General features: G+C 40.2%; 1 protein-coding gene across 1 annotated transcript in view; it reads left to right on the top strand.

Annotated features, from left to right (window-relative positions):
* The window catches only part of snx7 (sorting nexin 7), a 119,453-nt gene extending 98,537 nt beyond the window's left edge, over positions 1-20,916 (top strand). Inside the window, exon 10 of the mRNA XM_069939058.1 lies at positions 20,746-20,916. Coding sequence (XP_069795159.1) covers positions 20,746-20,814 — 69 coding nt within the window. The 3' untranslated portion in view covers positions 20,815-20,916. The remainder of the gene's footprint in view (positions 1-20,745) is intronic.
* Positions 20,917-22,145: the final 1,229 nt, after the last annotated feature.

The following is a 22,145-nucleotide window of genomic DNA, read 5'->3' as shown; positions in this document are numbered from 1 at the left end:
TATTTGAAGATACTATTTGGCCTCTGGCTCCATTTATCCTTGGGGCTGATGCTGCGGAAACACGTGGGATGGATCGGATCAACTTTGGATGCACCTCCACAATGCGGACTGCTCAGTTTGGTTATTGTACTGATTGATTGGGGACAGGGTTCAACACCAGAGCAGCGGTGAAGACGATGCACCTTGTCCTTCAGGATGGAATCTCAACAATTATACAGAACATTTATCCACAGAAACCATTTCATATTTTCAAACTGATGAAAACTTACAAGAAGATGAAACCTCAAAGGAAATTTAAAGCTCTAATACTCAAAATCTAATGGTTCTTACCCATATATGTGAGATGAGTAATACAATTCCAGTCTAAAGAGGATCTAAATTAAACTTTCATTAAAGCTCTTTTCTCAAATTTAGTATTATAATATCTTTGTTTAATAATTCCTTGTGCTACAGTATGGATGTGCTGTTATTTGTATGGTCTTGTTACACTTTAAGTTCACCATCTGTAACAGAAATGCCAGATTGGCATTCCACACCATGTACAAAGTGGAGATTTTTTTTTAAAGCCATTCACAGCAGCTTTCATTCAGTATTGGGCAACAGAAGCACTTAAAAGCAGTGTACCTTTTAAAATTAGCACCATTTTCACAGAATAATACTTTTCTTCAAAAAGCACTTCATGATCTACAATTTATTCAAGGGAAGTGCGTTTCACAGGCTGAACCAGCATTTAATTGCTCATCCCCAATTGCTCTTGAGACGGAGAGAAATTATGCCGTGCAGAACAAAATACAAATTCTGTCCTATGCCACTTGTATTTCATTAGGGGCTTGCAACAAGTTCCCTTCTTACCACACGACATGAAAAAAGTATTTATTAGGAAAAAGGAAAAAAAAATTGGCCTTTAAATACTGTTGGGCTCAGGGAGCATTTCTGGCTTCTTTGATTGACCATTTGTCTGTCCATTGTTGTAATTCACTGGGAGGAGATTAGATCTGACCAATTCCTTCTCTAATTCAAATCTGTGATCTCGCATCGAGGCATGGCATTGTTTATAACCATTTACAGCACAGAAACAGGCCAGTTTGGCCCTATGAGTCCGTGCCAAACATCATCTCCCACCTAGTCCCACTGACCTGCATTTGGCCTATAACCCTCCACATCTCTCCCACCCATATACCTGTCCAAACGATCCTTGAATATTAACATTGATCTCGCTTCTACCACCACTGCCGGAAGTTCATTCCATACCCCCACCACCCTCTGTGTTTCCCTTAAACTTTTCCCCTTTTCAGTCCATGCCCTCTTATTTGAATCTTCCCCCACTCTCAGTGGAAAAAGCCTATCCACATTGACTCTATCCGTCTGCCTTATAATTTTGAATGCCTCTATCAAATCATGCCTCAACCTTCTATGCTCCAGAGAATAAAGTCCTAGCCTGCTCAACTGTTTCCTGTAACTCAAACCCTGGCAACATTCTCATAAATCTCCTCTGCACTCTCTCTATACTGTTTATATCCTTTCTGTAGTTCGGCGACCAAAACTGCACACAATATTCCAAATTTGGCTTCACCAATGCCTTATACAATTTCAACATAACATCCCAACTCCTGTGTTCTATACTCTGATTTATGAAAGCCAACATACTAAATGCCTTCTTCACCAACCTATCCACATGTGATTCAACTTTCAGAGAATTATGTACCATGACTCCTAAATCCCTTTGTTCCACTGCACTCCTCAATTGTCTTCCATTTAATGTGTATGTCCTATGTTGATTAGACCTACCAAAATGTAGCATCTCACACTTATCAGGATTAAACTCCATCTGCCATCTTTCATCCCACTCTTCTATCTGTCCTATATCACCCTGTAAGCTTTGATAATCTTCCTCACTGTTCACAACACTGCCAACCTTCGTATCATCTGCAAATTTACTAATCCAATTTGCCACCCTATCATCTAGATCATTAATATACATGTCCAACAGCAGTGGGCCCTGAGGCACTCCACTTGACACAGGCCGCTAATTTGACAAACAATTTTCCACCACTACTCTCTGGAAGCTCCCATCCAACCATCGTTGAATCCATTTCACCACTTCATCATTAATACCTAATGCTTCCACCTTCCTTATTAACCTCTTATGGAGAACCTTATCAAAAACCTTACTAATTCCAAATAGACAACATCCACCGCCTTCCACTCATCAACCTTTTAAAGTAACCTCCTCAAAAAAAACTCTAAGATTTGTTTGTCATGATCTACCACTTACAAAACCATGCTGACTACTCGAATCCATCTGTCTTGGGTAAATTTATACCTCTCATTTTGTTCGTTTTAGATTGGTCACAGTGTTTGAACTACCGAAAGAAAATAGACACACACACCGAGAGCAGTTCAGATTATACAAATGTTTATTACAAATTCAAAAGCTGGATTTCACACTACAATATGCAAGCCCTTCCCAACTATACTTATCAATGCTTGGACTGGTCCCAACTGCCGAAGCGAGGCAACGACTGCACACTTGTAGTTGGTTGTCAGAGCGCCGGTAGCAGCTTCTCCACCTCCCCTGACCGGGACGTTGGCTGGACTCCAGAAGTCTTCTTCTTCTTGAGAGATGTTGCCACCTCTCGGAGAGTCTCCTAACTTCAGCAGCGGGACCATGACTTATATTACCCAAAAACTGCTTACCCAAGCACCTATTCCCAGCACAGCAAGAAAGATAAGCAAGCAAACTCGCATGCTAGGCTTCTAACGAATAACATAATTTTCAGCTTATCACTTTGAATACAATGGTTTATTTTGCATCAAGGCTAGGCCTCTGACAGTCTGTGACCAAAACAAGCAGGAAGATTAAATGTTCTTGGTACACAGATGTCCTTTCGTCAGATAACAGCATCTTTGGCCCTTTGGTGGAATTTAGCTTATGTCTGCTGATTCTAAAACACAAGCAGGTTCTCAGCCTTGCAGAACCCAGAGCTGCAAGTTTAAAAAACAGGTTAGAATTTTCCATTACACCATCCCTACCTTTCCAAAAAGTTATGTATACCATATCTAAGAACAGTTTCCATTAATTTAGGAGGAGTCAGAGCTCGGCGGCATTCAGAGGAGGAGGAGAGAGTTACAGGGTTAATGGTCAAGGGCCAATAAAATTAGGATAAGGTAAAGGAGCGGCCCAGTGAAGGAGCAGGTCTTTCAGGTTTTGGCAAGCAGAGGCTGAGGAGAGCAACTGCTGCAACTAAGGTAAGGGGAGAAATCTAGTCAAGGGTATTATTCTACAAGCTAATGAAGTCAGCTATGGCTGTGGATTGTTCCAGCTGCAGGATGTGGGAAATCTGGGACGGTATACTTGTCCCAGACAACACACCTGCAGGAAGTGCATTCAGCTCCGGCTTCTGACTGACCGAGTCCGTCAACTGGAACTGGAACTGGATGAACTGAGGGTTACTCAGGAGGCCGAGGCAGTCATCAAGAGAAAGCACAGAGAGGTAGTCACCCCAAATAGACAGGATGCAGACAGATGGATGTCTGTTAAGGAAGGGACCAGTAATGCAGATGTTCCTATCGCCAATACATATGCTGTTTTGGATACTGCTGGTGGGGACAATCTACCAGGGACGAGTCGAGGCGGTCAAGTCTCTGGCACAGGGGATTCGTTGGTTAGGAGAGCAGACAGGAAGTTTGCCAGAATGCATAGAGATTCCCAGATGGTATGTTGCCTCCCAGTTGCCAGAGTCAGGGATGTCTCAAATCATCTCAGCAGCATTCTGGAAGGGGAGGGAGAGCAGTCGGATGTCATGGTCCATGATAGGACCGATGACATAGATAGAGGTAGAGACAAGGTCCTCAAGAGGGAATATAGGGATCTAGAAAGTTAAAAGCCAGGACCTTGAAGGTTGTAATCTCCATATTGCTGTCTGTGCCATGCGCTGGACAGGGTACAAATAGGAAGTTATGGCAGATGAATGTGTGGCCAAAGAGTTGGTGTACGGGGCAGGGCTTCATATTCCTAGATCACTGGGATCTCTTCTGGGGAAGGTCAGACCTGTATAAAAAGGATGGGCTGCACCTGAACTGGAAAGGTACCAATATCCAGGCAGGAGGGTTTGCTAGAGTCATTGGGGAGAATTTAAACTAGCTTTGCAGGGGGAGGGAAATCATAAAGAGAACAGAGAGAATAGGATAGCAGCGAGTCAGGGAGTTACAACAGGAAGGAATTAATAGTAAAGAGGTGGTCAAAAATGACATAAAGGAAAGGCAGGTGAACAGACAGGAGAAGGAACTGTTCAACAGGAATACAGCACAAACGACATCGGTAATGGGCTTACAGGCACTTTACTTAAATGCACGTAGCATTAGAAGCAAAGTAGATGACCTCGTTGCTCAGATTCAACTAAAAAGATGACATTGTGGCCATTACTGAAACATGGCTCAAAGAGGCGTGTGATTAGGAGCTCAATATCCGAGGATATACAGTCTATAGCACACATGTCAAACTCTGGCCCGCAGGCCAAATTTGGCCCGCGATATAATTATATTTGGCCCGCAAGATCATTTCAAAAATGTATTAGAGATGGCCCACCCTGCAGTGAGAGCCAATGCTATTTTTTGGTAATGTCACCCCCACCATCCTCCCCCTTCATTGCACATCCTTCCCCATTTTAACACGAGAAATTGTAACACGAGAAGTCTGTCGATGTCATCAGCCGGCAAGCCAGTTGGAAGGCTCCCCGCACAACCAGTCACTTCTCCCACCTGTCGAGCGGTGCGGCGGATGGGTGAGCGCCTGTGATTTCCTGTCGGCGCGACGGGCATGGCAGGCTGCGCACGGCCCCTGGGCTGCGCACGGCCCCACGGCCTTCCACAGCGCGAGCGCACTTCTCCCGGTCGCCACGGCCTTCAGCGCTTGTACCCACACGGACCCCAGGAACGGCTGGTTCGGCCCTGCACGTGAAGAGAGAGATGGTGGCTGTCCGCAAAGGCTGATCGGCAGCGCGCTGGGCCTGAGTGGGTGGGTAAGCAGGGGTGGGCAGAGGGTGTAGGTGAGGAGTAATGGGCAGGAGAAGTTATGGTGGTGCGAGGGGCAGTTAGAGGGAGGGATGAGTAGAAGGAGGGGTGGATAGGGAAGAGGTAAAAGGGGAGGGGCAGGGTGAGTAGGGGAGGGGTGTTTAGAGGGTGAGAGATGGGTAGAGGGAGGAACAGGTTGAGGGGAGAGGCAGTAGAGGGGCGTGTATAGGATGGGGTGGGTAGAGGCAGAGCAAGTGGAGTGAGGGGTGAGTAGAGGTTGGGTAAAGGACTGGTCAGGTAGAGGGATGGTAGTTCGAGGGTGAATAGAGGCCTAGAGCCTGAGGAGTGAGCAGGAAATGCTGAGTCCTGATGCAGGCCAAAATGGACACAGCCTGTGAATGCTGACTACATCTCCACAGGGACCAAATATGTTTCCCTCAGGTCAAGCAAAGGGTGAACTTGAGCTACCTACTCCTGACCTGTAACATTATCCTCCTAAAGTTATAAACTAAAGTTTAACATTACATATGTTGAAAGAAGAGAAAACATGCAGATGTTGTTGAAAATTTTCAATAAATATTTAGTTTGGCCCTCGACTTAGTCCAAGTTTTTAATTTTGGCCCTCCGTGAATTTGAGTTTGACACCCCTGGTCTATAGGAAAGATGGGCAGGAGGGTAGAGGAGGAGGGGGGAGGGGCTATGATGATATAATGACATTAAATCAATAGAAGGAAGGGACATTAGGTCTAAAGCATTAGAATCAGTATGGGTTGAATTAAGAAATACCAAGGGTAAAAAGATCATATTAGAAGTTAGATACAGGCCCCCAAACAGCTGCCAGGAAGCAGACTATGAGATACAGACAGAAATACAAAGGGCATGTCACAAAGATAATATCAAGATAAATGTGGGAGATTTTAACATGGCAGGGGATGGGGTAGGACAGGAATTTACTGGATCACAGGAGAGTGAATATGTAGAAAACCTAAGAGATGGATTTTTTGAACAGCTTGTTGAGAAGCCCACCAGGGATCCGCAGTTCTCGATTGGATCATGTGCAATGAACCCGAGGTCAATAGGGAGTTAAAAGTCTTAGAGCCTCTCGGAAGCAGTGACCATAACATGGTTGAATTCAATTTGAAATTTGAAAAGGTAAAAATTTTATCAGATGTATCAATTTTTAAATGGAATAAAGGAAACTATGGTGGTATGGGGAAATTAATGGCTCAGGTTGACTGGAAAAGCAAACTAGTTGGAGGATCAAAGCAGGATTGGAAGATATTTTTCAAATAATAAAAGGCATGAAGGATAGAAATATTCCAAGGAAAAGGAAATTACTCAAAGGAAAGATGGTACCAATGTGGCTAACGAAAGAAGTGAAGGCCAAGATTCAGCAAAACCGGGAAGCTAAAACTCGTGGGAAATCAGGGGACTGGGATTCCTTTAGAAACTTAGAGAAAGAAATAAAGAAAGTCATAAGGAAAGAAAAGATGACTTATGAAAGGAGATTAGCAAACAAAATTAAAAAATGAGTTTTTAAAAATTATATAAAAATAAAAGAGAGACACGTGTTGACATATGACCGATGGAAAACAATGCTGGGGAAATTATAACAAGTTATAAAGAAATAGCAGAAGAATTAAATCAATATTTTGCATCTGCATTCACTGTGAAAGACATTAGTAATATCCCTGACAGAAAGAGGCTTCAGGATATAGAGTTGGATACAGTTAAGATTACGAGAGAAATTGTACTAGGTAAATTGAATAGATTAAAGGTAGATAAACCTCCCAGACTGGATGAGGTACACCCATGGATTTTGAAAGAGATGGCTTTGGAGATTGTGGATCCATTGGTGACAATCTTCCAGAAATCAATAGTCTCGGGTGTGGTTCAAGGTGATTGGAAGGTTGCAAATGTGGTTCCACTGCACAAGAAAGGTGGGAAACAGAACGTCTGACGTCAGTGGTTGGAAAGATATTAGAGTCAATCCTCAAGGATGAAGTTATGAAATACCTCAGAATGCATGACAGGATAGGTCCTAGTCAGCATGGTTTTTTTTTAAAGAGTAGATCCTGCCTGACCAACCTATTAAAGTTTTTTGAAGAAATCTCAGGGATGATAGACAAAGGGGAAGCTGTGGATGTTATATATTTGGATTTTCAAAAGGCTTTCGATAAGGTGCCACATGTTAGGCTGCTAAATAAGATGAGAGCCCGTGGAATTACAGGGAAGTTATTAAACTGGATAGAGAAGTGGCTGATAGGCAGGAAGCAAAGGGTTGAAATTAAGGGTTCTCATTCTGCCTGTAACTAGTGATGTTCTGCAGGGATTGATCTTGGGGGCCACTGCTATTTACAAATTATATTAATGATTTGGATTGTGGAATGAATGATTTTGTGGCCAAATTTGCAGATGACACTAAGATAGATGGCGGAGCAGGAACTGTTGAAGAAACCATAAAATTGCAGAGGGATATGGACAGTTTTGGAGACTGGGCAAAAATATGGCCGATGAAGTACAATGTTGAGAAGTGTTCGGTTCTACATTTTGGCAGTGGAAATAAACAGACAGAGTACAATTTGAATGGCGAACAAATTCAATCCTTGGAGGTGCAAAGAGACTTGAGCATCCTTGTGGAGAGTCATCTAAAAGTTAATGCCCAGGTGGGATTGGTAGTGAGGAAGGCAAATGCTATGCTAGCATTCATTTCAAGAGGAATAATGTATAAGAGTAGAGAGGTGTTAATGAAACTCTATGGGAACTGGTGAGACACCTTTTAGGGTAGTTTAGGTCCCATATCTTAGATGTGATGTGATGTTGGAGAGGGTGCAGAGGAGATTTAATAGGATGATTCCCAGAATGCAAGGGCTAGCATATGAGGAGTGTTTGGCATCTCTTGGATTGTGTTCGTTGGACTATAGGAGAATGAGGGGGGATCTCATAGAGACATTTAGAATATTGAAAGGTTTTGACAGAGTGAATGTGGATGTTTCCTTAGATGGGTGAATCGAGGACAAGGGGCCATAGTCTTAAAATTAGTTATCCAATTAAAACAGAGAGGAGGAAAAACTTCTTTAGTCAGAGGGTCCTGGATCTGTGGAACTCACTGCTGCACGAAGCAGTGGAGGACAGATCACAGGGAGAATTTAAGCAGGAAATGGATAAGTATCAAGGGATATGGGAAAAAGGCTGGAAATTGGAACTAGGTGTGAGCATAGTTTATCTTAGTGTAGAGTCATGATGGGCCTAATGGCCTGAACTATCACTCTATTCCATGTCCCACCTTACCTGGAAGAAACAATTATCCAAATATCTGAATACCTCCCTCCTGCACCATCTTCTTAGCCACAGATTAATCTTCCTGCTTGTGACTTCATGAGCATGTGGCAATAGGTAGCAATTCCAGTCTTACAAATTCGGTAGTCTTGTTTTTTAAACTTACTACCTAGTTCACAGAACTCATTCTGAAGGACTATATTTCACTTCCTGACAATATGGACCATGAGATCTAGCTGCTCTCCCTCTCCTTTCAGAATATCCTGTACCTGCTCAGAGACATCCTAGACCCAGCACTAGGGAGGCAACCTGCTAACCTTACAATCACACCTGCCCCTGACCATGGAGCCTCCTTTCACATCGTTCTACCTGACCACCCTTCCACACTGAGCCTCCAAGCCAGTCTTGGTGCCAAATGACATGACCTCTGCTATTATCCTCTGATAGGTCATCTCTCCCCCCCACCCATTTCAAGTAGCATCCATATTGTTACTAAGGGGAATAGCCACAGGGGAACTTTGCACTCTCTGCCTTTTCCCTTTACTCTTCATGGTGGTCACCATAGATCAGGTCACCCAAACCTATTAGACTATCGACCCGTTCATGGAATCCTTAATCCTTCATAGACCCCCCAGGCATGTACAAATAAATAGATAAATAATAATAATAAAAATACATAGACCCCCCTCCCCAGGCACGTACAAAAATGTTATAATTAAGTAGATTTTTGTTACATACTTGAAGATAAAAGTAAGGCTTTACAACAAGCAAACAAGTGATTACAATAACAGTTTACAGTAAACTGGGATTCACTGGTGGTCTGTTGTGCAGAGGGAAGCGGACATTCCAGTAAATGCTCAATCAATACAGGGTCTACTGAAAGCTTCATATACTCATGGAGTGTGCAAGAATACAACCTGAAGATGTATCCTTCCAATTATCGCATATTTCTTGCATCTCATTTGCATTTTACACGCATTCAACAACATTGTAGAGTACATTTGTCATTTAGTGGGGGGTGGGGGGTGGGATTTTGTAAGATATGCCTGTATGTACTTGATGAGCTGTGTGCTCCGGTGCTTTTAGGTCTGGACTTCCTGTGTCAACGTAAAAGCATGACCTTGGAGTATTCTGGTCCCCTCCTCCCGTAATGGTTCAGAACAGAAGGCCTCTAAAATCAGAACCCACGTGGAGCCTCTCCACACTGAATATCGCCCCACCCCCCCAACTTCTCTTCCCGAATCTGTCCTCTGATTGTAAACGTATTGCTACCAAGAACAGGAGGTACAGCATAGCGGATTCTTTACCTGATTCTTTTTCTCAAGCTATACTTTCTCAAGCTATACTTTCTCAAGCTATAAAAGTTATACTTTTTTATAAACTTTATTTTTTAATAATACACAAAAATTATTTTGACAAAAATACAACTTATACATTTTAACCCCTCTCGCACGAACCCCCCCATTCCCACCCATAATCTTTATATATCTGAGGAGCCAAAAAAACCCAAAAACTATAGATACTGCTGTAGTGAGTATTATATCTTCAACAGCAATAATAAAAAGAATCATTAAAAAATCATGAAACAAACTATTATTAAACTATATCTAACCCCATACCTTTCAAATAAGGGTCCACATTTTAGTAAAAAAAGCAAAAGCATAATTATGATGTAAATTATATATATAATTGTTTCTAAATGAATACAGATCTTAATTCAGAATGCCATCTCTGAATATTCAATTCCAGATTGTTGTTCCAGGTAACTGCAATACATTCTTGTATTGGCTACTGCCAATGCTAAGCGAATAAATGCCAATTGAAATTTCTCAAGCCTTAAGCCAGTTGTTAAGGTTGTAAAATACCCTGATAAAAAGAGTAACAGATCCAAAGTCAATTTAATTTTAAATAAACCTTCCAAAAACTCCATAATTCTCTGCCAAAAAGGTTTAACCTTTCCACTTGACCACACTGAATGTAAAAAAAGTATCAACTTGCTTTCCACAACAAAAACATGAATCTGATGTACTAAATCCATATCTTTTTAACTTCTGAAGAGTCAAATATAAAGTTATAATTTACTAAACTATATCTCACATTAATTAATTTAGTTACATTTTCTTCACAAGTCACAAAGATTCATTCTTCTGAAGATAACAATATAGATAAATATTCTTCCCATTTATTTTTTGTATTCGTGGCAAGATGGCATAGTGAGAATACGTGCAATGACACCTCTCCCTAACTGAACTAATTAATGCCTGAATCTACAAGCTTGAAAAAAATTTTTTTTTTAAAGTTTTTAAAAGTTGTTTAATTCTAGAATAATGTGGAGATGAAGAGGAAAGGTCACCCACCAAAGAAATTATACTTTAAATGAGCAGGAAGTGCAGAAGAACTTAGGCCTACCTTCCAGAAGGAGCCTCCGGAGTTGATTGGTGCTGTACCCAAGTCCCAGAGAGATTCATCGGGTACAGTGAATGTGTGATGCCAGCGCCCTTCTTGCGTTCGGCTCTGCAAGATGGCGTCAGCATCTCGAGTCCTGCTGTCACCCAGATGGCAGGGAGTATGGGCAGTGGCGTGCTGCTGGAGTGCCCATGGCATGCAGAGTGGCATTTGAAGATGAACGCGAACAGTTGTGCATGGCCGGCGGCCCGACTGCGTGCAGCAACATTTTGGAGATGCAGCGGATAAAACAGACATGCGCGAGGACCCGCACATGGGCAACATACTTGACCGGTTCTGGGCGTTGGGGTGGGGGGGTGCTCATCTTGCTTAACATGAACAGGGGTCCAGACCCGTAGCCAGGTGGCCTGGTCGGGAGAAGTTGCAGGTGAAGAGGAAGAAGAGGAAATTTCTGCTTTTTTTGGAAGATGGAAAACAAGCAATTCTAATGGTTGCAGCCAGTATTGTGGAAAGAAAGCCTTAATCAAGTCAAGCTTCTCAGAGTGTAAAATCTATTTCTTCCACAGTTGAACAGAAGACAGTAGTGGGGATTGAAGTTGTACATCCTATATTGGAAGATATTGCAAAACAAATGGAGAATATGACTGTTCAAATGAATGATGGTTTTGTCTGAATTGATGATCAATTTGATGCTATGAAAGTGAAAATGAATAGTATTTGTGAAGATGTTGCTACAGTAAAACTGGATGTCAATAAATGTTTGCATGCAGTGGACGCTATTCAAGACAAATTTAAGCAAATTGAAGAAGCTTTTGTTGATTGTTAAAGTCAAGTGGAGCAATATAAAGGAAAGATGGATCATATTGAAGATTTGTTTATGGGTTGGGATATCCAGAAGAGAGATCTGTTGAAGAAAATTGACTCACTGGAAAATCAGGGTCAATGTAACAATATTAACAGGGATAATGGGTCTTCCTGAAAAATGGAGTCCATAAAATTATTTTGGAAATGGATTCCTGAGACATTGGGGGTGGAAGCTTTTCGGGATGGATTAGAATTAGATAGAGCACACTGAGCATTAAGGAAGAAGTCTTTTCCAGGTGTTACAGAGTTCTGTGTTGTGTATTGGCCTATGTGTTGTGTGGTTTTATGTTACAAAGTGACAGTTTGCCTTAAAGAGGCAAGGTGAAGGTGGACTGATGAGAGAGTGGGAGACAGACTGAGCATGTCCAGAAAATGATCTAAAAACTTCTGGACTTGGATGATAAACCACCACTGGGTGGTGCTGTGGAGTGGAAGGTGGCTCAGAGCGTGAGTCATGGTCTGGAGGACAGTTTAGAATGTTGGGATTTCAAAAAGGATGAACATTCCAAAGGTAGCCAGAAAGATCCAGACCAAGCCAATTGTTCCTCTCTCTGCAAGCAACACAAGAAGACAACTTCAAATTTTGTGCTCTCTCCCTTTCTCTCTCTCAAAGATCTTTTGGCTTCAGTTTACCAAACAAACTGAATTTTGTTTATGATCTTTGCTTCGGTTGAGATCAAAGTTTTGTGAGTCTTGTGTGTTTTGTGTCTAAGTTTTTCTGTGGGCTGGTTGGAAATATCACTTAGACTTTAATTACATATGTTCTATTTAGGCTGAGGAATTTATTAGTTTTACACTGTTATAGAGATTTGCATAGTAACCAGTGGACATTGTTATAAAAGGGAGGATTTTGAATTAAAGTTTGAAGGTGAATTTTTGGTAATAAAGTAATTGTTCATCTTTACTCCTGTGTGACATGCCTTCTTTGTGGATGCTGGTTTGATCTTGTAACACAGGTCAACCTCCAAGGGCGGTTCTTATTTGATGTCTGCAATATCAAGATCGTGAGCTGATTTTACGTTTAGCAGTTCAAAAAGCTGGACAAAATCAACGCCCTTTGATGATGCAGGGAAACAGGGTTTTCTTCTATGCTGATTTGAGTCAAGACATTATTAGAAGGGGTAAAGAATTTAATTCAGCTAAGTCTAAATTATGGAGAAAAGGATATAAGTTTGTTTTTCGGTACCCTGCAGTTCTGAATGTGTTTTATGGTAACCAGATTTTTTTTTGAGAGTAATTTTGAGACATTAACCTTTGGTAACTCCTTTCCAGATAATAAAGTAAGTCAAAAGTTGTTGAAACCACCGGTGAGGTTGTCTGGAAAGAAGACTGGGAATGGGAATAAGATGCTGGAACCTCAGTTGATTGAAATTGAAGAGGATGAGCACAGACTGGGTTAAATATGAAGAATTTATCTGTATGATTAGAAAAGTTTGGTTGGGGGGGAGGTGGATGATTATGCTGCTTTGTAAGTCATCTGCCACTTGTGGTTAGCTGCACCTGGTTAATTGAGGGGAATGCTACACTTGTGGTTTTTTAGGCTTTTTTTTCTTGTTTAATTAATTGATTACTGTTTTCTTTTTGTGTTATATTTTTTTAATTTGATTAGTTGTTTTATTTATATATATACTAAAGGGTTTTTTATTCTGAGGGTTTTTTAAATAAGAAAGGAGCTTTATTTTGATTGTGACTGCTGTGTGAGGAATTATTTTTTAAGATATATGATATGACTAGTGTGAATTTTCCTGCTTTTAAGGGCTTAATAACCCAGTTAAGAGGAAAAGGGTTTTAGCATATATTAAGAAGATTACTTTTCCACAGGAAACTCATTTGACGGAGAAAGAACATTTGAAATTGAAAATGGACTGGGTTGGGCATGTAAGTTCATTGTCATTTAACTCTAAGCAAGGGGTGTGGCTATTTTAGTGCGCAAGAAATTGCCTTTCACTTTAGAATCATTTTCTGATAATGCTGGTAGAGTATTGATTGTTAATTGTCAATTTTTTTTCTGAGTTGAGGACTTTGATTAATGTTTATGCACCTAATGTGGACATTGAAAAATTTGTAACTCAGACATTTTTAGGAATAACCAAGCACATGAAAATATTTTAGTATGCGAGATTTTAATTGTTGTCTAGATCCTTTGTTGGATATATCTCCAAAAACTCTGAAGAAAACTAAAATGGCAAAATGTTTGTCAGAAATGATGAAGGATTTCAATTTAGTTGAGATTTGGAGAAAATTAAACCTGACAGAAAAATACTTTTTGTTTTATTCATCAAGACATGACTCTTACTCTAGAATGTATTTATTTTTAATATTGGCACAATTACAAGGTAGAATACTCAAGCTGATTATAAAAGTAGGATTTTGTCCAACCATTCTTTACTATTAATTTCTTGTCTTAGTCTTGAAATGGTTCAGACTGCTTATCGTTGGAAATTTAACACGATGTTACTAAAACAACCAGAGTTTATTAAATATATTAGATATAAAGATACTTTTAAATATAAATGAAAATCAGTACAAAATAAAGTTACTTTGTGTGATGCTTTAAAGGCTTATTTAAGAGGACAGATTATTAGTTATTCTTCCAAAATTAAAAGACAATATATGACAGAAACTATTAATCAGGAAAAGGAGATTGAAACTTTAGAAAAGAAATTACAGCAAAATTTAACTGAAGATTAAAAAGCTCAATTAATGAAATTGAAATTGCGATATAATACTTTACAAACATATAAGTATGAGGTTAATACAGAGGTCAAAACAATGGTATTTTGAATTAGGGGAACATGTACATAAGATATTAGCTTGGCTAATACCTTAGCAGACAGAGCAGGCATCTAGGACAATAAATGCAATAAGGAAAAAGTCAGTAGTTACATATAAACCTCAATAAATTAATGAAGCATTTTATCTATTCTCTCAAGAATTATATACTTCTGGAGGAGTTCGAGACGATAATCAGAATGACTCCTTTTTGACTAATTTAGATTTAACATCTTTAAAGGAAAAAGAAATACAGGAGTTAGATTTTTTTTATGGATTCAGAGGTTAAGGAAATTTTACAAACTATGCTGGGTGGGAAATCTCCAGGAGAGGATGGGTTGACTTTAGAGTTTTATAAAGAATTTTATGATTTATTATTGCCAGTATTTATGGAGGTATTAAAGCAAGCTACAGAAAAGAGTGAATTCCTAGAGTCTTTCTCAAGAGCGTTGATTACTCTCATTCTTAACAAGGATAGGGATCTTTTGAAAGTGGCTTCATATAGACCAATTTCTTTGTTGAATGTTGATCATAAAATTATAGCAAATCTAATAGACGTGAAGTTTTTACCACAGTTAATTCATGTTGATCAAGCAGGGTTTATTAGACATCGTTATTCAGCAGATAATATTCTCAAATTATTAAATTAATTAATGAATCTAAAGAACAACCCAATCAACCAATGATAGTAGCACTAGATGCTGAAAAAGCTTTTGATCAGGTAGAGTGCAATTTTTTATATAAAGTATTGGAAAGATTCAAATTTGGACCACTCTTTACTGGTTGGGTGAAAGCCTTATATAAAAATCCGTCAGCTAGGGTGATAACTAATGGAAAAAAATTTTGTCTCCATTTAATTTGACTCGGTCAATGAGGCAAGGTTGTCCGTTGTCGCTGGCTCTGTTTGCTTTGGTCATTCAGCCACTGGCACAGCTATTAGACAGGATAATATTAATCAGGGGATTAAAATTGGTAATGAAGAATATAAGATTAACTTGCTTGCTGATGATATGTTAATTTATTTAACACATCCTAAAGAATCATTGGAAAGGCTTCAAGTTCATTTGGAACAATATGGTGAAATGCCAGGATATAAGGTAAATTGGGATAAAAGTGAAATATTACTGATTTCAAATGAGGATTACTCAGAGTGTAAACAGATTACTCGGTTCCGATGGACTAACAAAATTACAGTTATTCTTAAGAAAGATAGAGACCCTTTGAAAACAAGTTCTTATAGACCTATATCTTCATTAGATATTGATTATAAAATTATAACCACGGTTCTAGCCAATAGACTGGTATTTAAGTTCTTTGATTCATATAGATCAAGCTGGATTTATTAAAGACCATTATTCTGCTGATAATATTACAAAGTTAATTAGTTTGCTGAATATTTTGCAAGAGATATCTAACTTACCAATGGTTTTATCATTAGATGCTGAAAAAAATCATTTGATAGAGTGGGGTGGGAATTTTTATTTAAAATGTTGGAAAAATTTAAATTTGGACCAATATTTATTAGTTGGATTAAGGCAATATATAAAAAGTCGATGGCTAGAGTTGTGACGAATGGGCAGATGTCATTGTAATTTACATTGAAGAGGTCTACTAGACAAGGCTGCCCTTTGTCACTGGTATTGTTTGCATTGGCTATTGAACCTCTGGCTCAATTAATAAGACAAGATAGTACTATTAAAGACATTACAGTGAAATCTGATGAATTTAAAATTAATTTATTTGAGGATGATGTTTTGATTTAGTTACCAAAACCTAAAATAATCTTTGAGATTTTTATATGACAGATTAGAACAATATGGAGTAATAACTGGCTATAAAATTAATTGGGAAAAAATTGAAATGTTGCATTTTGATTGAAGATGATTTAACAATAAGAATATTGTTAAATTTAAATGATCAGATCAAATTAAATATTTAGGTATTAAAGTTGACAAAAAATGTAAACATTTATATGAATGAAATTATTTACCTTTATTTTGTAAAATTAAAACTGATTTAAATCGATGGAAAAAATTACTGATAACATTAATAGGTGGAATTAATTGCATTAAAATGGATCTCTTTCCTGAATTACAATATATTTTCAGTCTATCCCTTGTAAAGTTCCTCAGAAATGTTTAAAAATTTGAAATTTAAGGTTAGTAAGTTTTTATGGAAAGATAAAATGCCAAGAGTGTCTTTACAAAAATTAACGTGGAAGTATGACTTAGGAGATTTACAACTTCGGAATTTTCAGAATTATTATAAGGCAGCACAATTAAAGTTTATTAATAGAATGTTTGATTTGGAAAGTCGATTGATATGGGAAGATATTGAATTAAGCCAATTAATAAGAATAAGAGGGATCAATTTGTTTATAAATAGAATTTGAAGTTGTTACATAAATATAATTCACCAATTTTGATACATTTGATGGAAAATGGAATGAGATAAATGAAGAGATAGGTACATGTGGTAAGGTTTCTATGAAAACACCTTTGTATCAGAATAAACTTTTTCATTTTCCAGTTAATAATTTACTTTTGAAAATATGGGATCAAAAAGGAATTAAATTTGTACAGGATTGTTATGAAGCTGGTTATTTTATTACTTTTTAAAATATGAAGGAAAAATATAAAATACCATGAAATACTCTTTTTTGGTATTAGCAAGTTAGAGCTTTGTTAATGGATCAATTTGGGAATACTATGAGGTTGTCCAGACAGACTAATTTTGAAATTTTAATTACAGATGATAGAAAAAAAAGATTTATATCAGAAATGTTTAAGCCAGCTTTACAAAAATCTAGGTTAAAATGGGAAAAAGATTTAGGAACAGAAATTACTCAGGAGGATTGGAGAAATTTGTGTAAATATAATATGACAAAGATAGTGAATGCAAGATATGGATTAGTTCATTATAATTTTATAAATCAATGCTATTTAACTCCTGAGAAATTAATGAGATATAATTTACTTTCTACGTATTTATGTTTTAGCTGCCAGAAAGAAAAAGGAATGTTTTTACATTCAACGTATCTTTGTGAAAAGGTGAAACATTTTTGGATGCCGTTTATGGAAGTTTTACAAAATTTTTTTGAAGTTAAACTCCCAATGGATCCATCATTATTTTTTGCCAAGTAATGTTAAAATGATTTGTTTGGAATTAAGATTAAATACATTTCAAACAGCATTTTTGAGATTAGCAGTAGCAGTAGCAGTAGCGAGAACATATATTGCAATTACTTGGAAAAACGATATTGAGTTGAATTTACTTAGATAGCATACAGAATTGAGATCTTGTCTTCTTTGGCTTGGCTTCGTGGACGAAGATTTATGGAGGGGTAATGTCCACGTCAGCTGCAGGCTCGTTTGTGGCCGACAAGTCCGATGCGGGACAGGCAGACACTATTGCAGCGGTTGCAAGGGAAAATTGGTTGGTTGGGGTTGGGTGTTGGGTTTTTCCTCCTTTGTATTTTGACAGTGAGGTGGGTTCTGCGGTCTTCTTCAAATGAGGTTGCTGCCCGCCGAACTATGAGGCACCAAGATGCAAGGTTTGAGGCGATATCAGTCTACTGGCGGTGGTCAATGTGGCAGGCACCAAGAGATTCCTTTAGGCAGTCCTTGTACCTCTTCTTTGGTGTCCCTCTGTCTCGGTGGCCAGTGGAGAGCTCACTATATAACACGATCTTGGAAAGGCGATGGTCCTCCATTCTGGAGACGTAACCTACCCAGCGCAGTTGGATCTTTAGCAGCGTGGATTCGATGCTGTCGGCCTCTGCCATCTCGAGTACTTCGATGTTGGAGATGAAGTCGCTCCAATGAATGTTGAGGATGGAGCGGAGACAACGCTGGTGGAAGCGTTCTAGGAGCCGTAGGTGATGCCGGTAGAGGACCCATGATTCGGAGCCGAACAGGAGTGTGGGTATGACAACGGCTCTATACACTAATCTTTGTGAGGTTTTTCAGTTGGTTGTTTTTCCAGACTCTTTTGTGTAGTCTTCCAAAGGCGCTATTTGCCTTGGCGAGTCTGTTGTCTATCTCGTTGTCGATCCTTGCATCCGATGAAATGGTGCAGCCGAGATAGGTAAACTGGTTGACCGTTTTGAGTTTTGTGTGCCCAATGGAGATGTGGGGGTGCTGGTAGTCATGGTGGGGAGCTGGCTGATGGAGGACCTCAGTTTTCTTCAGGCTGACTTACAGGCCAAACATTTTGGCAGTTTCCGCAAAACAGGACGTCAAGCGCTGAAGAGCTGGCTCTGAATGGGCAACTAAAGCGGCATCGTCTGCAAAGAGTAGTTCACAGACAAGTTGCTCTTGTGTCTTGGTGTGAGCTTGCAGGCGCCTCAGATTGAAGAGACTGCCATCCGTGCGGTACCGGATGTAAACAGCGTCTTCATTGTTGAGGTCTTTCATGGCTTGTTTCAGCATCATGCTGAAGAAGATTGTATACCATTGGGAAAAAACATATAATTTATGAGATAGTGATATTTTTTATTGGAAAGTTTGGAGCCCTTATTTGGATTATATGTGTTTAGGATTTTGAATACTTCTGCCTTGGTGCGGTGGAAATTCAATCCACAATATTTATTTATGTCATTATAGTTTACATCTCTTTTCTTCTTTTATTTTTTTCTTTTTAGAGAGTGTAGTTAGTGGGGAGTTTATGGGTGGTTTTAGGTAAGGGGTAATATATAGGGGGAGGGTTTATTGAGTAAGGCAGGGGATAGATGGTTTTTCTGTTATATGCCATGTATACTTACTAATATATATTTTTTATTGTGTTTATTAACTTTATGTATCATGGTTTTTAAAATTATTCATATAAAAGGAAAAACTACCTCTGAAATCACATTGTTAAAACTGGCATGTACCTTTCCAAGTGGCAAGCGAAGCTTCAGATGTAACCCTGGCTGCTACCCTCAACCAGGCGGGCAGGCCTGTTGCATTTTTTTTTATTCGGACATTACAAGGCCACAAGTTCCAGAATCCATCTGTGGAGGAGGCTCAAACCATTGTAAATGCCGTGAGGCATTGGAAACACTACCTGGCTGGTAGGAAATGTACCCTCCTCACTGACCAGCAATCTGTCGCATTTATGTTTAATAACATCAAGAGGGGAAAAATCAAAAATGACACAATTTCTAGATGAAGGATCCAGCTCTCCACCTACAATTATTGCATTGCCTATCGACCAGGAGCCATTAATGACCCGCCAGATGCCTGATCCAGAGGGAGCTGTGCTTTAGCACACATCGGGCAACTGCAATGTCTGCGATCCAAGGCTTACCCACAAGGCTCATTTTGTCAAGGCGTGCAATCTGCCCGACTCCATGGAAGATGACAGGGAAGTGACCAGGTCTTGCCAGGTCTGCGCGGAGTGCAAGCTGCACTTCTATCGCCCCACAAAGGTGCACCTGATCAAGTCACCCAGGCCCTTCGAATGACTCAGTGTTGATTTTAAGGGACCTCTCCCCTTCACGAATGGGAACACTTTCTTCCTCTCTGTCATTGACGAGTACTCCCGCTTCCCGTTCGCCATTCCGTGTCCAGACACGTCCACTTCATCAGTCATACAGGCCCTAAACTCAATTTTCGTACTGTTCAGGTATTCTAGCTATACTCATAGTAACTGGGGCTCATCCTTTATGGGTGACGAGCTATGTCAGTACCTGCTGGCGAGGTGCATCACATCCAGCAGGACTACTAGCTACAACGCCCAGGTGAACGGGCAGGTTGAAAAGGAAAACGTCATGGTCTGTAAGGCTGTCAAACTGGCCCTGAAGTCAAGAGGCCTTCCAGACTCACACTGGCAGGAAGTCCTTTCTATGGTGCTCCATCCATCCGGTCACTACTATCTACTGAGACCAATGCTACTTTGAATGAGCCCCTATTCAATTTTGAAAGAAGGTTGGCATCAAAAACTACACTCCCAGTCCGGCTCACCACTCCTGGTCTGGTCATTCTCAGGAAGCACGTAAGGAGAAGCAAGACCGACCCCCTGGTGGAAAGGGTGAAACCGCTTCATGCCAATCCCATGTACACCTATGTGGAGTACCTGGATGGCAGGGAGGACACCGCTCCATCAGGGACCTGGCACCAGCCGGAACAGAGGGTCCATTGCCTTGTGCCCTGTGAGTCACAGAGCTCATTTTCTACACCCCCAGTCAGGGCCTCAGGGAATCTGGTTCAGGAGGAAAATACATCCCCCTCCTCCGCAGAGCTGGAGACCCAGTCCGCCACTCATCCCTCACAAGGGGACCAGGAGACCCAAGGAGCCCAAGGCCACCCCCCACCCGGTGCTAAGGTGCTCCACCAAGATCTCCAGACCTCCGGACTGCTTAAATCTGAAGTTTTTTTAATAACTGTATATTTTTATTTCTGAATCCATGTTTTCTGTCTTCATTCACAGATCCTAAATTCTGCAGGAAGGGGTGAATGCAGTGAACTGAGATTCACAGGTGATGTATTGAGCAGATAGCTGGTTCTGTCCCCATCTCCCCATATATAACCCTGGTTTCCTGCCTAAGCCCAGAACCCTTCTGAAGACCACTGTAAGACCCTACCCTCAGTTATAAACTAATAAAAGCATACATTCTCCCTCCAGTCATGAGAGTTTTTATTCACACTTCACATTAAAAAAAAAGCCTTTGCTTCTGGGCGGGAAGATGCCAAACAGAGCTAAGTCTTCAGCATCGGCTGGAGCCAGAGTTGGGTGGGGTGCTATCTGCATTGAAGAAGTCACCTCAGGTTCCCAGGCAGGAGCTGGTACCTCAGGCTCTACAATTTGTTTCAACCCCAAAAGTTCAATCGACACCCTGGCATTTTTGACCCCTTAGATAACCCCAGGGGTCAATATCGACCGCTTTGGTGACCCCTACCATAGATGAAACATACTTTCCAAAATATCACAGGCAAAAAGTAGAAATGCTGGAAAAGTCAACACGTCAGGACAAGGAGAAACAGTCAATCTTTCAAGTTTGTGACTTTTTGTCAGGCTTGTTACTCTTTCCACTGATGCTCCCTGCCCACAGCTAAATGCAGTCTGCAAAAGAGATGAGGGGTGGGTGACCTGTTCCAACTAGATTTCCATTGTTTTTAGTAATACAGCATTATGTACAGTAAAATTCCCATTGTCTTGAATTCAATCAGTGGAAACGCAAACAACCACCAAAAATAACAAAACCTCGGAAATTAATAAATAAACAATTCAAATAAATAAGACAGAGTGGATGGATTCTGCAGGGAAACACTGAGACTTCATTGGACACGTGCAGGTTTGCACCACTTGTGCATTCTTTTTGTTGCTGCCACTCATGCGGAGGTGAGTCAGGCAGTCAGCACAAGGAAGGGTCGCCTGGGCCTGACCAAGTCATTTGCATGGAAGTTAGTCGTGGTTGTCAGTGTGAGGAAGGTGTCCCCTCGGCCTGACCGGGATACTTGCATGGTGAGTCGGATTGGCTTGGTGAAGCTGGGAGCAAACATTCAGCCAGTGAACCACCCCGGTTGTGCCTTACCCATAGCAGCTGTTTGAAAAATTTTTCCATGAAGTTGAGTTAGAATGAAATGGCAGTACCCAGGATGAAATGGCAGTACCCAGGCTGATGCCACTCCCTGCTGGGGTGACTCTCCCAAAGTGTCTCGCTATCCCTGCCTAGCAAGAGTCTTTATTTTTATTAATATGAAGTATATTAGTAAGGCTTTATCTGCAAACTTGGGGGAGGGATCTAATTATGATGGCAGCTCTGTGAGTATAGCGGCTAGCTCAACACTGTTACAGCGCCAGTGACTGCGGTTCGAATATAAGTTTTG

The sequence above is a fragment of the Narcine bancroftii genome, chromosome 5 (genome assembly GCF_036971445.1).
Source record: "Narcine bancroftii isolate sNarBan1 chromosome 5, sNarBan1.hap1, whole genome shotgun sequence".
Classification (NCBI taxonomy): Eukaryota; Metazoa; Chordata; class Chondrichthyes; order Torpediniformes; family Narcinidae; genus Narcine; species Narcine bancroftii.
This window is presented reverse-complemented; position numbering and strand designations above follow the sequence as displayed.